Genomic DNA, 13,254 nt, shown 5'->3' on the forward strand with positions numbered 1-13,254 from the left:
GGAAACCTTTATTTTTTAAATTTGTTTGGAATATATGGTACAGTGATTTCATACTATGATTTATACCATGATACTGAATTATAGTCACCATATACGCGTATTATTATATTTACATGAGTGAAAACCATGGTATTACCATGATGTCGTGTCAAGACATGGTATTACTTGTGATATTACATAAGTAACGTTAATTGATATAATGAAAACTCTTTTACACTCATTTACACTTTATACATTTCACCGTCATATTATAAATCAAAAGTTCAACACAGTCTGCCGTCCAATCAATAGACGCTACATCAGACCAGCCAATCTAATTGATCTATACTGTAGCAAACAGACAGTCTCGGCCAATCAGAGGACGCGATCTTACAGACCAATATGGCGGCGGTGAGATGTAGGGAATTGTAAATGAACAAAAACCTGATTCGTTTACTGCACAAACTGGACTATTTTGTGGTAAGCGCGATTTTAAAAATAAGAAATCATGAAATGGCATTTTATCACATTTTTACATCTTATTTATATACTGTATACGATAAATATATGTTATTTTTAAGAGATGAGAGATCATGAGTAGAGCTGGTATCTGACGTTCTCCTGTCATACACTGGGATGTGACTTAAAACTCAGTTTATATTGTTGATTAATTGATGTTTTGATCTATAGTTTAAAAAACAGACAGAATGAAGGTGGTGAATCTGAAGCAGGCTATCCTGCAGGCGTGGAAGGAGCGCTGGAGTGATTATCAATGGGCCATTAACATCAAGAAAAACTGTCCTAAAGGAGCTACTTGGGACTACCTCAATCTAGCAGGTCATATCTAAATGTTTTACCTTATATTCAGTAGACAAAGTACTGCATCGTATTATACACAACCAAGTTTTAGCCATTTGGGAGCTATTCGTTTTGAGGACACATGCACATGACAGTGTTTTAAGCTCTGTTGAATTTTTAAGGGGGTATCCTGGTCTCTTCTGGTCTATACTTACTCCAGTCTTCAGTGTCACATGATCCTTCAGAAATCATTCTAATATGCTGATTTGCTGTTCAAGAAACATTTATTATTACTATTATTACATCAATATTTTCTTTGATGAATAGAAAGATCCAGAGATGAGAATTTATCTGAAATAAAAAGCTTTTATGATTATACCATTAAAAAGCTTGGAGTCAGTTTGTTTTTATTTATTTATTTGTTTTTGGGGGGAGGGGGATTATTAAAATTAATACTTTCATTTAGCAAGGATGCTTTAAATTGATCAAAAGTGATAATAAAGACATTTCTAATTTTACAAAAAAAATTCAATTTCAGATAAATGCTGTTCCTCTAAACTTTCTATATATCAAAAAAACAAAATTCTACTCTGCTGTTCTCAACTATAATAATAATAATAATAATAATAATAATAAATGTTTTTGTGCTGCAAATCAGAATATTTGAATAATTACTGAAGGATCATGTGATATGATGAAAAGTAAAGATGAAAATTCAACTTTGAAATCACAGGAATAAATTACATTTTAAAATGCATTCAAATAAAAAACAGTCATTTTAAAAAGTAAAAATATTTCAAAATGTTACTGTTTTTGCTGTAATTTGGTTCAAATAAATGCAGGCTTGGTGAGCAGAAGAGACTTCTTAAAAAAAAAAAAAAAAAAAAAAAAAAACTTATTTAACAAATCTTACTGTTTAAAAACTTCATGTAATTGTTAAGCTGTGATTGCTGTTTCTCCTAATACAGAAGCTCTTCTGGAGCAGGCTATGATTGGCCCATCACCCAACCCTCTGATCCTGTCCTACCTGAAGTATGCCATCAGTTCACAGGTGAAAACATAAGTCTTAAGAGTAGCCCTAAAAAAGCTTTATTTATTTTGCATTGCTGTTGATTATTACCAAATACTGCTTGACTTATCATAGCTTGTTATTTGCCACATTTTCTCACATAATAAATGCTCACAAATGTTATGCGAATAACAAATTTTCACAAAAACATAACAAACAGCTATGTGCGTCACAACACCACTAGGTGTCAGTGTATGTATGCTATATGTCCAGCACAACATGTTAACATGATATTCTCTTTCCCACCTAAAGATGGTGTCATATTCTAGTGTGTTGACTGCAATCAGCAAGGTTGGTGGTTTTTATTTATTTATTTTTCATTTTATATTCTTTTCGACTGAATTGATATAACCACACTATTTTCATTTTTTCCCCTGCAGTTTGATGATTTTTCACGGGAGCTGTGTATTAAATCATTGCTTGAGATAATGGATATGTTCTTCAGCCGACTCAGGTACTCACTTGTCAGTTAGCCACATCTCTCCATGCAAGAGTCAGTGAGATGCAGTTTTCCTAGGACGCAGGTAATTGTCTTCTCTCTTGTGTTTCTCTCCTGCAGCTGCCATGGAAAGGCAGAGGAATGTATCGGACTGTGCCGCGCCATGCTGTGTACTGTGGTTTGGCTCCTGCAGGGCTGTGCGTGGTACTGTGAAAGACTGCGGGAGTCCGGCGCTCTGCCTGTGTTGGAAAACAGTCTGAGAGCCTGTCTGGAGCGCATGACCAATCTGTTACACAGCACCAAAAACAGAGCCCTGGTGCACATCGCACGCCTCGAGGAACAAGGTGTGTTTATTTACCAAGGATTTACAATAATAATTATCTTTATGACATATTTACAACATTGTAGAAATATTTTAATTTTATATTCACCTTATCTGGTGCTTGTTTATTCATGAACGTATGTATCCTTTGATTCCTTTCAAAGAATAAGGCAAACAGTATAGGCTGCAGCAGGGGTACACAGTCTTTTTTTGTCATCCATACCCCTTAGGCGGGAAATATTTACTTGAAGCATCCTGAGATTTCAAGTGAATATTTAAATAATTTAACAACACAATTTAATGCTTTATGGTTTTTTGATGTTAGTTCATAATCACATGATGTGCAAGTAAGTCGATTTTTTTAGATTATTTATTCTTTAATCAGTTATTCAGTGGACTGCCCCTCTCAGAAACTGCACAGAGTGGATCATGAACTGCTTGTTTGAATATAGTATCATGCTTTGCTTCATCAAGTTTTGATTTGATAATCAATGATAACTGATTGATTGATTTTTGTTATTGCTCTGAAAAATGTTCTGAAAAATATTTTGAATGTAAATGTTCCATTTTCACTTAATGTTGACCCATTTTCCAAGCACAAGTAATAAATATAGCTGCAAGCAGCAATTCCTGAGGTTCAAGCGCTTTAAGGCATTTCAGCACATATGAAAAAAGACATTATTTAGCAAACATGTTACCACCAAATCAATGATGAAAGAAGCATTTTTGCCAAATCCAGGCGATTTACCATAGAAATATTATGTTTTTTAACATTCATGACTTTTATAGTGCCAGCTTCACCTTTAAAAAATTTGCATGCTTGTTTAGAATCACCTGTCGCATGTGCTCAGCAGGTTTTGTGAAGTTTTGAGTTTTTCTTTAGGCATTATAGGATTTTGGGTAAATTTGAACAGGCCCCTTATCTAAACAACCCTGTTATAGTTTCCTAAAGAGTACATTTTACGATTTCTTTGATAATTATTGGCCAGAGAATTGTACTGCAGTGGTTTTTCCCAGACTGAGCGAAAAACCTAGGACTAGTTTGCAAAAGTATGTTTTTTACATCTTCTCAATCATTTAACAAAAGATTTGATTGACAGCAGTGGTTCTAGAGGCAAAGTTGTCCTGAAGTAGGAGTTCTATTGTATGATACGAATATCGTGCATATGTGCGAACAAAACGTGCAATGTACAATCATTTACACCCTTGAAAAGTGGGATTATTGCCCCCAATGGCCGATTTCTTTTCAATTTCCTTTAGACTGTTGAGGCTGTGAGTCAAGCAGGCCCACTTAGTTTCGTTCCAATTGGCCTAAATTTGGCGGAGATATCACATTCCGTTCAGGAGACATTTTACTAAAAGTGGCCCTGCCCCTTTCGAACGTTTTGGCATCCCTTTGCCCGTTTGAGTCAAAAGTTCAGTTATTTTTTTGATAATTGCTGATATTCACTCTCCAGAGAATCTTTCTGCAATAGTTTGGTGCCAATCGGGTGAAAAACCTAGGACTGGTTCGCAAAAGTAGGTTTTTAAAAAAATTCTGAAATCCCTGAAAATTTGCCAGGCTCACGATCAAATCCATGCATTTTGTCCGATGTGAGCCAAGGATTCCAACTACATAAGACACTTGAGTTTGCGGCTGGTGGTTTAGGAGTTATGAGCAATTTCATACTTTTCATTGCCGTAGCGCCCCCATCAAGGCCGTTTGGGGTGAGCCTTGGTGACGTTGTAGGTGGTACGAGTACTACGACTCTCCACGACTTAAAACTTGGTCTGCACGATCAGTTTCACGTGGAGATCAGTGATGAAGAATTACAATAGGGTTTCAGCGCTACATGCTTGAACCCCTATCAATATTATTTCTTACACAATCTAAAACAACCAGTTAGTACAATAACATTTTATATGTTACATTAACAATGTATTTAATATGGTATTTATTCAAATCAAGTATAACTCTTACCAGTTAGTGTTTTAAGCCATTTTTCTTTTATTTCTCTTTTAATGTAAAACTTTAACTACTGCGTGACAGGAAAAATTAGTAATGTATGCATTGTTTAATCTCAGATTTTGCAATATTTGCTTTTATTTTTATCCTGTGGTTTATTTTTTTATCCAGTTTTTTTGAGGCACTCTTGCCCACTCTGTCAGTTGCAACATGAGGCCATGTGACACTCCAGCATACTGCTGTGTTGCATAATGCCTGCAGCTTTTTCACAGCTTTTGCATCACAGGATTCAGTAGATAGTCATCTAGTATTCCATTCCCAGAATAACCTTTTAATGGCCTGAATCAGCTTATTAATAAGTGTGACTCAAACTTACAATTGAAGAGTCTGACTAATTTTCACAAATCATTTCTTTTAAACTCTTTCTTTCAGGGAATCATATTACTGAGTGGTTTGCGTCACCAATCAGATGTTTTTGTAGACAGACATACATGCATACATAAATTGATAACGTTTACCTACATAATTGTACTGTGTGTTGAATAACTATGTAATATTTGTTTAAAATCATTATATCATTATAATAATGTAATAAGTAATAATAAATATAATAATCATTATATCACATTTTAATCTTCCATGTCTTCTATTTTTCATAAGCATCCTGGACCAATGTAGAGCAAGCTTTGCTCAGGTTATCAGAAAATCTCAATGCTGTGACCAATCAGACACTGAAGGAAAATCTTGAGGAGTGTATTTCATTGGTCAAGAGGTGAGAATCCAGAAAAAATTCAGACTCACTGTTTGAAGTGCAGTAATGATAGAGCTGGGCGATAAATTGATTAATCACAATGTGTTTCCAAACTGTTGATCACAGTTATTTCAATGCAGTTTGGCCAAGTCATTCAGCTAGTTTCTCAATGCTTGTGACTCACTCGGAAGCAGAGTCCCACTCAGTATTAAGTAGTTGCTTATTAGCATGCATATTACTAGCTTATCAGCTGTTTATTAGTACTTATAAAACGTATATTAATGCCTTATTCTGCGTGACCATAATTTATATTCCTTTAATCCGACCCCATACCTTAACTTAATAACTAACTATTAATAAGCAGCAAATTAGGAGTTTGTTCAGGGTAAACTCTTGGTATATGTTCTGTTAGTGTTACCGAAAATATAAATATAATTATAAATACAAAGTGAACTGTATCAAATGGTTAGTTTAAATGTTAGCACATAGTAATTAATATGAAGTTGTTGGAAGCATTATGACAAACCATTATGAAACCATACAAAGATGCTTTAGAGTCTTTCGAACTTTAAAGGAAAAGTCCACTTCCAAAACAAAGATTCACATATAATGTACTCACCCCCTTGTCATCCAAGATGTTCATGTCTTTCTTTCTTCAGTCATAAAGAAATTGTGTTTTTTGAGGAAAACATTTCAGTATTTTTCTCCATATAATGGACTGCTGTGGTGCCCCGAGTTTGAACTTCCAAAATGCAGTTTAAATGCGTCTTCAAACGATCCCAAATGCGGTTGTAAGAACGGTCTTATCTAATGAAACAATCATCGGTTATTTTCATAAAAATAATACAATTTATATACTTTCTATTCTCAAACACTCATCTTGCCTTGCTCTCCTTGAACTCTGTGTTTTCTGGCTCAAGACAGTTAGGATATGTCGAAAAACTCAGATCGTATTTTCTCCCTCAACTTCAAAAATCATTTCAAAATCATCCTACATCGCTGCAGAAGTACCGACCCAGTCTTTGTAAAGTGAACATGCAAAGAAGATCAAACACCCTTAACAAAAAAGGTAAAACGGCGATATAGGACGATTTTGAAGTTAAGGGAGAGCATGAGATGGGAGTTTTTCGAAATACCCTAACTGTCATGAACCGAAAATAAAAAACAGTCCAGGCAGAGTAAGACAAGATGAGCGTTTGGCAATAAAAAGTATATAAATTCTGTTAATTTTATTAAAATAACCGATTGTTTCGCTAGATAAGACCCTTCTTTCTCGGCTGGGATCGTTTACAACCGCATTTGGGATCGCATTTAAACTGCATTTTGGAAGTTCAAAATCTGGGCACCATATCAGTCCATTATATGGAGAAAAATGCAAAAATGTTTTCCTCAGAAAACCTAATTTCTTTTCGACTGAAGAAAGAAAGACATGAACATCTTGGATGACAAGGGGGTGAGTACATTATATGTGAATCTTTGTTTTGGAAGTGGACTTCTCCTTTAAACATACTTTATTAAATTGTGATTTTAGGAAATTCTATTACTCTGCAAACACTGTAGAAGAGATTTTAACAGAGTCAGTCGTGAATCAACTTTACGGTATTCATCGAAAGCAAAATTGCTGTTGTATATTATTTCAACTTGTTGCTCACCTTGAAAATAGCCAAGGAACTAACTAATAAATCAGTAGTTTGTAAATGAGTTAAATGTTAAAACATTACATGATTTAAAAATATGTGTTTGGAAATTGTGTTTTCATAGCATTCCTCAGATGTTGTGTCTTCAGAGTGATCCACCGGTCCACACTTCGTTTCCTTCAGTCCATGCCTTCATCATGCTGGAGGGAACCATGAACCTCACTGGAGAGACTCAGCCGTTAGTAGAGCAGCTCATGATGATTAAAAGGATGCAGGTGACTTCAGACACGAGTGTTCGTTCTTCAGATGAAGTGGTGTGTGTGGATTTTCTAATGTTTTTGTTTGTTTGTTTGTTTTGTCTCCGTAGCGTATTCCAGCTCCACTCTTTGTACTGGAGATCTGGAAGGCCTGTTTCACTGGACTCATTGAATCGCCAGAGGGGAATGAGGAGCTCAAATGGACGGCTTTCACCTTTCTAAAGGTGTGTTTGAGTCACCAGTCACTTTTGAACTTTGGTTTGAGGCCACTTATAGGGATAGTTTACCCAGATTTTTATTTACTCACCTTAATGCCATTCCAAACCTGGGGGCAGATTCGCAAAACTTTCTTAAGAGTAAAATTCTTCTTAACTGCTATTTTCTTATTTACTAAGAATAAAGTTAAGAATATTTTGTATTCACAAAAGTATTTTTTTAGGAATGTTCTTTTTCTTTTGCTTTTTTAAGATGGTTCTAAAAGTTTGAAAATTTGAAAAAATAAAAAAATATATTCCTGAAAAAAATGTTCTAAAAACCATCACAAATATCCTAATGCATTCAGCACATATCATGAGATGCATTCACTCTAGCAGTGTGTGACAAAAATACAGGATGCATTTTACTCTATGGAGAGTGCAGGAAAGACAGAGCTCCATCTTGAAACAGACTCTTTAAAGTAAACCAATGAGTAAACCAATGATTTGTAAAATGGCTCATTCATAAAGAGAGCCATTTATTTATTCCTAAAGAAATCAGCCATCTTTTTCTTTTTCTTTTTTTTTCCTTTTTCAAGTAAAAAATATTTCTTACATTAACAATAAGCAATAAAGTTGTTACAGTATTTATTCATCTTAGTTAACGTTAGTTAAAAACACTATTAATTGTTAGTTAATATTAGTTCAGGTCTTAACAGACAAAACTAACACTTTACAATAAGGTTCTGTAGTTAACATTAGTTAACTACTTTAGTTAACTTGAATTAAGAATACACAATATTTCTACAACATTTATTAATCTTAGTTAATGTTAATTTCAGCATTTATTAATGCATTATTAAAATAACAGTTTAAAATACTTTGAAAATATGTTCAAATGGATGCTGTGTACTGAACTTGTGCCAAGTCAGTCACAACAAAAACTGTTCAAACTTTCTGTGATCAAAAATTAGCAGTAAAGGGCAGGCTTCAATGTTTTTCAATTAGAATCAGATAACGCCACAGATTTTCTTCTCAAGACAATAATTACTTTTTTAAAAACATTGTTACAACATTTTCTTGATAAACGTCTTTCTTAAGATTGTTCTTGAATCGGGCTCCTGTGTGACTGACCGACTTTTGTAGACTACAAGTGAATTTTTATTATTATTATTATTATTTTGGTGCTTTTTTTCCTCTTTGTCTTCATTGGTTGTCATTGTATGAAGCATCAACTTCTCCTTTTGTGTTTGGAAAAAACATAATGTAATGACAAATGACAAAGTAAATGATGAATTTTCTCAGAATTTTCTCCTTTTTTGTCAACTAGACAAAACAATACAATGATTTGTGGCATTATATGTCTCTGTTCTAGATTATTTTTGTCTGTTTGGAGATCACATAGAGTCTAGTTGTTGTTTATGGAATAGAAACACTGAATCTTTTTTTTTTTTTTTTTCACATCACATTTTCAGATTCCCCAGGTTTTACTAAGGCTGAAGAAGTACCCACAAGGAGAAAAAACACAGGTACCGTTATTTGACTGTACCTACGGGCTTTGTCCAAAATGTTAGTTACTCCACATGACCTGCCCTTGTTTGTATGTTTGTCAGGATTTTATGGAGGATGTGAATGTGGCATTTGAATATCTTCTGAATCTCACTCCACTGCTGGATAAAGCAGACCAGAGATGCAAGTATGTCAACACCACCTGTATTAATTGTGATTGGCAATGTGCTGAACCACAAGAAGCTAAGATAATGATTTGTGTGGACAGAAACTTCTTTTATTTAAAATTACTTACAGTGCATTTAAGGTATTTAGCAATACCGTGGTGTTCGCTCAACTGGTAGAGCATGTTGTAACACTGTTGTTGTTTGTGTTTGTGTTTGTTTGTGTGTGTGTGTGTGTGTGTGTGTGTGTGTGTGTATGTGTACAGTTGTGACTGCTTGAGTCTATTACTACAGGAGTGTAATAAACTGGGCCTGCTGTCTGAGGCAAACACTGCTAATCTTACTGCAAAACGGTATGGTCAGATTTTTTTTTTTTTTTTCTTTCTTTTTTTATTTTAGATAGATTTTATTTTAAAATGTGACAATATGCACATGAAATACTTGTTTATTGTCTATTTCTTAGATTATTTTCCTTGTTTATTCATCTCTCTGTTATATATTATTTTTCTTCAGGAGTGAGGATAGAGAGCATGCACCCAGACTGAAAACAGCAGAGAACGCCAATATTCAGCCAAACCCAGGCCTCATCCTAAGAGCCGAACCAACTGTCACCAATATTCTTAAGGTTTAAAGCAGTTTTTTATGTTATTTTTAGAGCTGTCAATTTAACACATTCATTTAATTAATTAGTTATGGGAAAAAATAATGTATTAAAATAATTAATGCTTTTAACACCTGCCCATCCCAGACCTGCATAGGTCATAGCCTGTAGAATTCAGTTTAAATGTCCTTAAAATTCTAGTTATTTGGGTGAAAAAACACCCTGTTTAAGTTTTTCTCATATTTATATCTTATGATATAGTTAAGCAATATCACACAAGTAAAGAGTGGAATATCGCATGAGTGCTGTTTTAGACCCAAACAGCACAAGTGCAAACATATTATTGATTATAATGACGTTCAATAAATAAGAAGTTAAAACTGTTATATTTTAGACACAGTATTTTCAGTTTTTGCCCAATTTTGCCTACAGAAATATTACCTATAAAGCCATAACAAAATTGTTGTGCATTTCATTTCTGAATGAGTCGAACTGAGTAAACCAATGATTTGTAAAATGGCTCATTCATAAAGAGAGACATTTATTTATTCCTAAAGAAATCAGCCATCTTTTTCTTTTTTTTTTTTTTTTTTTTTTTTTTTCCTTTTTCAAGTAAAAAATATTTCTTACATTAACAATAAGCAATAAAGTTGTTACAGTATTTATTCATCTTAGTTAACGTTAGTTAAAAACACTATTAATTGTTAGTTAATATTAGTTCAGGTCTTAACAGACAAAACTAACACTTTACAATAAGGTTCAGTAGTTAACATTAGTTAACTACTTTAGTTAACTTGAATTAAGAATACACAATATTTCTACAACATTTATTAATCTTAGTTAATGTTAATTTCAGCATTTATTAATGCATTATTAAAATGACAAGTTGTGTCTGTTAACATTAGTTAAAGGAGAAGTTCACTTCCAGACTAATAATATTATAATTTACTCGCCCCCTGGTTATCCAAAATGTTCATGTCTTTCATTCTTTAGTTGTAAAGAAATTGTTTTTTGAGGAAACAAATTCAGCAATGTTCTCCATATAGTGGACTTCTATGGTTCCCGTGAGTTTGAACTTCCAAAATGCAGTTTAAATGCAGCTTCAAAGGGCTCTACACAATCCCAGCCAAGGCAGAAGGGTCTTATCTAGCGAACGGATCGGTTGACAATATATGTACTTTTTAACCTCAAATGCTTGTCTTGTCTAGCTCTGCATGAACACTGTGCATTCGGGTTCATGACAGTTAGGGTATGTCGAAAAACTCCCATCTCATTTTCTCCTTCGACTTCAAAACTTCAACATACCCTAACTCTATTGAACCGGAATGCACAGAATTCATGCAGAGCTAGACAAGACAAGCATTTGATGTTAAAAAGTATATAAAAGCCGTCTTCCTCGGCTGGGATCGTTTGAAAGCTGCATTTTGGAATTTCAGACTCGCGGGCACCATAGAAGTTCACTATATGGAGAAAAATCCTAAAATGTCTGTGGCTGAAGTAAAATGAAGAAATGACAGAAGAAAGAAAGACATGAACATATTGGATGACAAGGGGATAAGTAAATTATCTGTAAATTTTTGTTCTGGAAGTGAACTTTTCTTTTAATGCACTGTGAACTAACATGAACAAAAAATGAACGACTGTATTTTATTAACTAACATTAACTAAAATTAATAAATAGTATAATAAATGTATTGTTCATTGTTTATTCAGGTTAGTTAATACATTAACAATGTTAACAAATGTTAACAAATGACACCTTATTGTAAAGTGTTACCAAAACGTTTGATTAATAATAATGTATTAGTAAATGTTGAAATTAACATTAACTGACATTAATAAATGCTTTAGAAGTATTTTTGTTGTTAGTTCATGTTAATATAGTAAACTAATGTTAACAAATAACCTTATTGTAAAGTGTTATCATTTACTGAGAAGTTTTCTTCCTTTCTGGTTGTCTAGACAGTGGATGCGGATCATTCTAAGTCTCCTGAGGGACTGCTGGGAGTTTTGGGTCACATGCTCTCTGGAAAGAGTCTTGATTTGTTACTGGCCGCAGCCGCAGCGACTGGAAAACTTAAGTCTTTCGCTCGCAAATTTATCAAGTAAGACAGTATAAAAAAAACACTACATTTGCATCAGGAAAAAAATACATTGCATCAGATTCCGCTTATATATTTAACCCAAATAAATACATGAACTAAGTGTCTAGGAGATTAATATGCATCTGCTGTTCTCTTCCAGGCTGAATGAGTTTCCAAAACACATCAGTGGAGAAGGATGTAAGTCATGTGCAAGTTACTTGTTAGATGGGTGTTAGGCTGTTATGTTAAGCTAATACGGGACACTTCTAATTGCTGCCTTTTTGTATATTTTTAAATGATAACCAAAATGAAGTATATTTTTTTTCTTCCAGTAACTGAAGAACACATACAATTGCTCAAGCATTCACATCTGCAGTCTGAATTTGTGTTAATTTTTAGCTTTAGTGTATGGGAATGTATAAATATTTAGTTACCCACTGAATCTGATAGTAATTTTACTTATAACATCTGTGAACGTATTTTGTAGCAAAATCTGCATCAGTGCGGGCTCTGCTGTTCGACATTTCCTTCCTCATGCTGTGTCATGTCGTCCAGACCTATGGGTCAGAGGTCAGTTTCCGCACACGTGTTATACAGATCAAGAGAAGATGGATGTTACAGTCTGATAAAGTTGTAACATTGTTGCAAAATTCACAATCACGTCCTGCAAGTAATTGATCACATTGTTCACCTTATCTGTCCAGGTGATTCTTTCAGACCCCAGCCCATCCAGCGAGACACCCTTCTTTGAGACATGGTTGCAGACATGCATGCCAGAGGAAGGAAAGACCCTGAATCCAGACCACCCCTGCTTCAGACCTGAGTCTGGGAAGGTGGAGAGTCTGGTGGCCCTGCTTAATTCTTCTTCTGAAATGAAGCTTGTGTAAGTGCTGCTTCACATCAGATAACATCTACCAGTCACACCTGTCACATTAACATTTTCATGAAACATCGATTTATGTCCGTTTAGCATTCCACTGTACCGCCCATGGTACACTGCATGTTTAAGTAAATTTTACAGGAATGCTAAGGGATTGTAGCACCTACTTTAGTAATGGTGTTAGACTTGGTAAGTTAAGTTAATTTCTGCGAATCGGTGAAAATGGAATAAACCATTTTGGATTTGTGTCATCACTCAAAAATATTTACATATGTACCTCTGACTATCAACAACTGCATGCAGTCATGTTCATCAGCAACTACATGCAATGTAAGTAGACATACAGGCCTAGGCTGGTGCAGGGTGCATTAAATGCATTAATAATTTTAATGCATTATGTTATTAAGTTTAATTAAGGTTAAATCAATACACCTTGTATATTTATTAGAGAAATATGTGACCCTGGACCACAAAACCAATCATAAGCAGCACAGGTTTGTTTGTTGCAATAGCTAACAATACACTGTATGGGTAAAATTATTGATTCTTTGATAATCTATGCCAAAAATCATTAGGATAATTAGGATCATGTTCCATGAAGATGTTTTGTAAATTCCTACTGTAA

General features: G+C 34.2%; 1 protein-coding gene across 1 annotated transcript in view; it reads left to right on the plus strand.

Moving 5' to 3' along the window:
* Positions 1 to 343: 343 nt before the first annotated feature.
* The window catches only part of med24 (mediator complex subunit 24), a 28,237-nt gene continuing 15,326 nt past the window's right edge, over positions 344 to 13,254 (plus strand). The window contains exons 1-17 of the mRNA XM_051124966.1: positions 344 to 459; positions 670 to 816; positions 1,746 to 1,828; positions 2,099 to 2,137; positions 2,227 to 2,300; positions 2,406 to 2,629; positions 5,213 to 5,324; positions 7,065 to 7,215; positions 7,308 to 7,421; positions 8,867 to 8,920; positions 9,005 to 9,087; positions 9,331 to 9,417; positions 9,578 to 9,689; positions 11,628 to 11,770; positions 11,910 to 11,947; positions 12,237 to 12,319; positions 12,454 to 12,632. Of these exons, the coding sequence (XP_050980923.1) occupies positions 687 to 816; positions 1,746 to 1,828; positions 2,099 to 2,137; positions 2,227 to 2,300; positions 2,406 to 2,629; positions 5,213 to 5,324; positions 7,065 to 7,215; positions 7,308 to 7,421; positions 8,867 to 8,920; positions 9,005 to 9,087; positions 9,331 to 9,417; positions 9,578 to 9,689; positions 11,628 to 11,770; positions 11,910 to 11,947; positions 12,237 to 12,319; positions 12,454 to 12,632 (1,706 nt within the window). The 5' untranslated portion in view covers positions 344 to 459; positions 670 to 686. The remainder of the gene's footprint in view (positions 460 to 669; positions 817 to 1,745; positions 1,829 to 2,098; positions 2,138 to 2,226; positions 2,301 to 2,405; positions 2,630 to 5,212; positions 5,325 to 7,064; positions 7,216 to 7,307; positions 7,422 to 8,866; positions 8,921 to 9,004; positions 9,088 to 9,330; positions 9,418 to 9,577; positions 9,690 to 11,627; positions 11,771 to 11,909; positions 11,948 to 12,236; positions 12,320 to 12,453; positions 12,633 to 13,254) is intronic.

The sequence above is a fragment of the Labeo rohita genome, chromosome 12, assembly GCF_022985175.1.
Source record: "Labeo rohita strain BAU-BD-2019 chromosome 12, IGBB_LRoh.1.0, whole genome shotgun sequence".
Taxonomy (NCBI): Eukaryota; Metazoa; Chordata; class Actinopteri; order Cypriniformes; family Cyprinidae; genus Labeo; species Labeo rohita.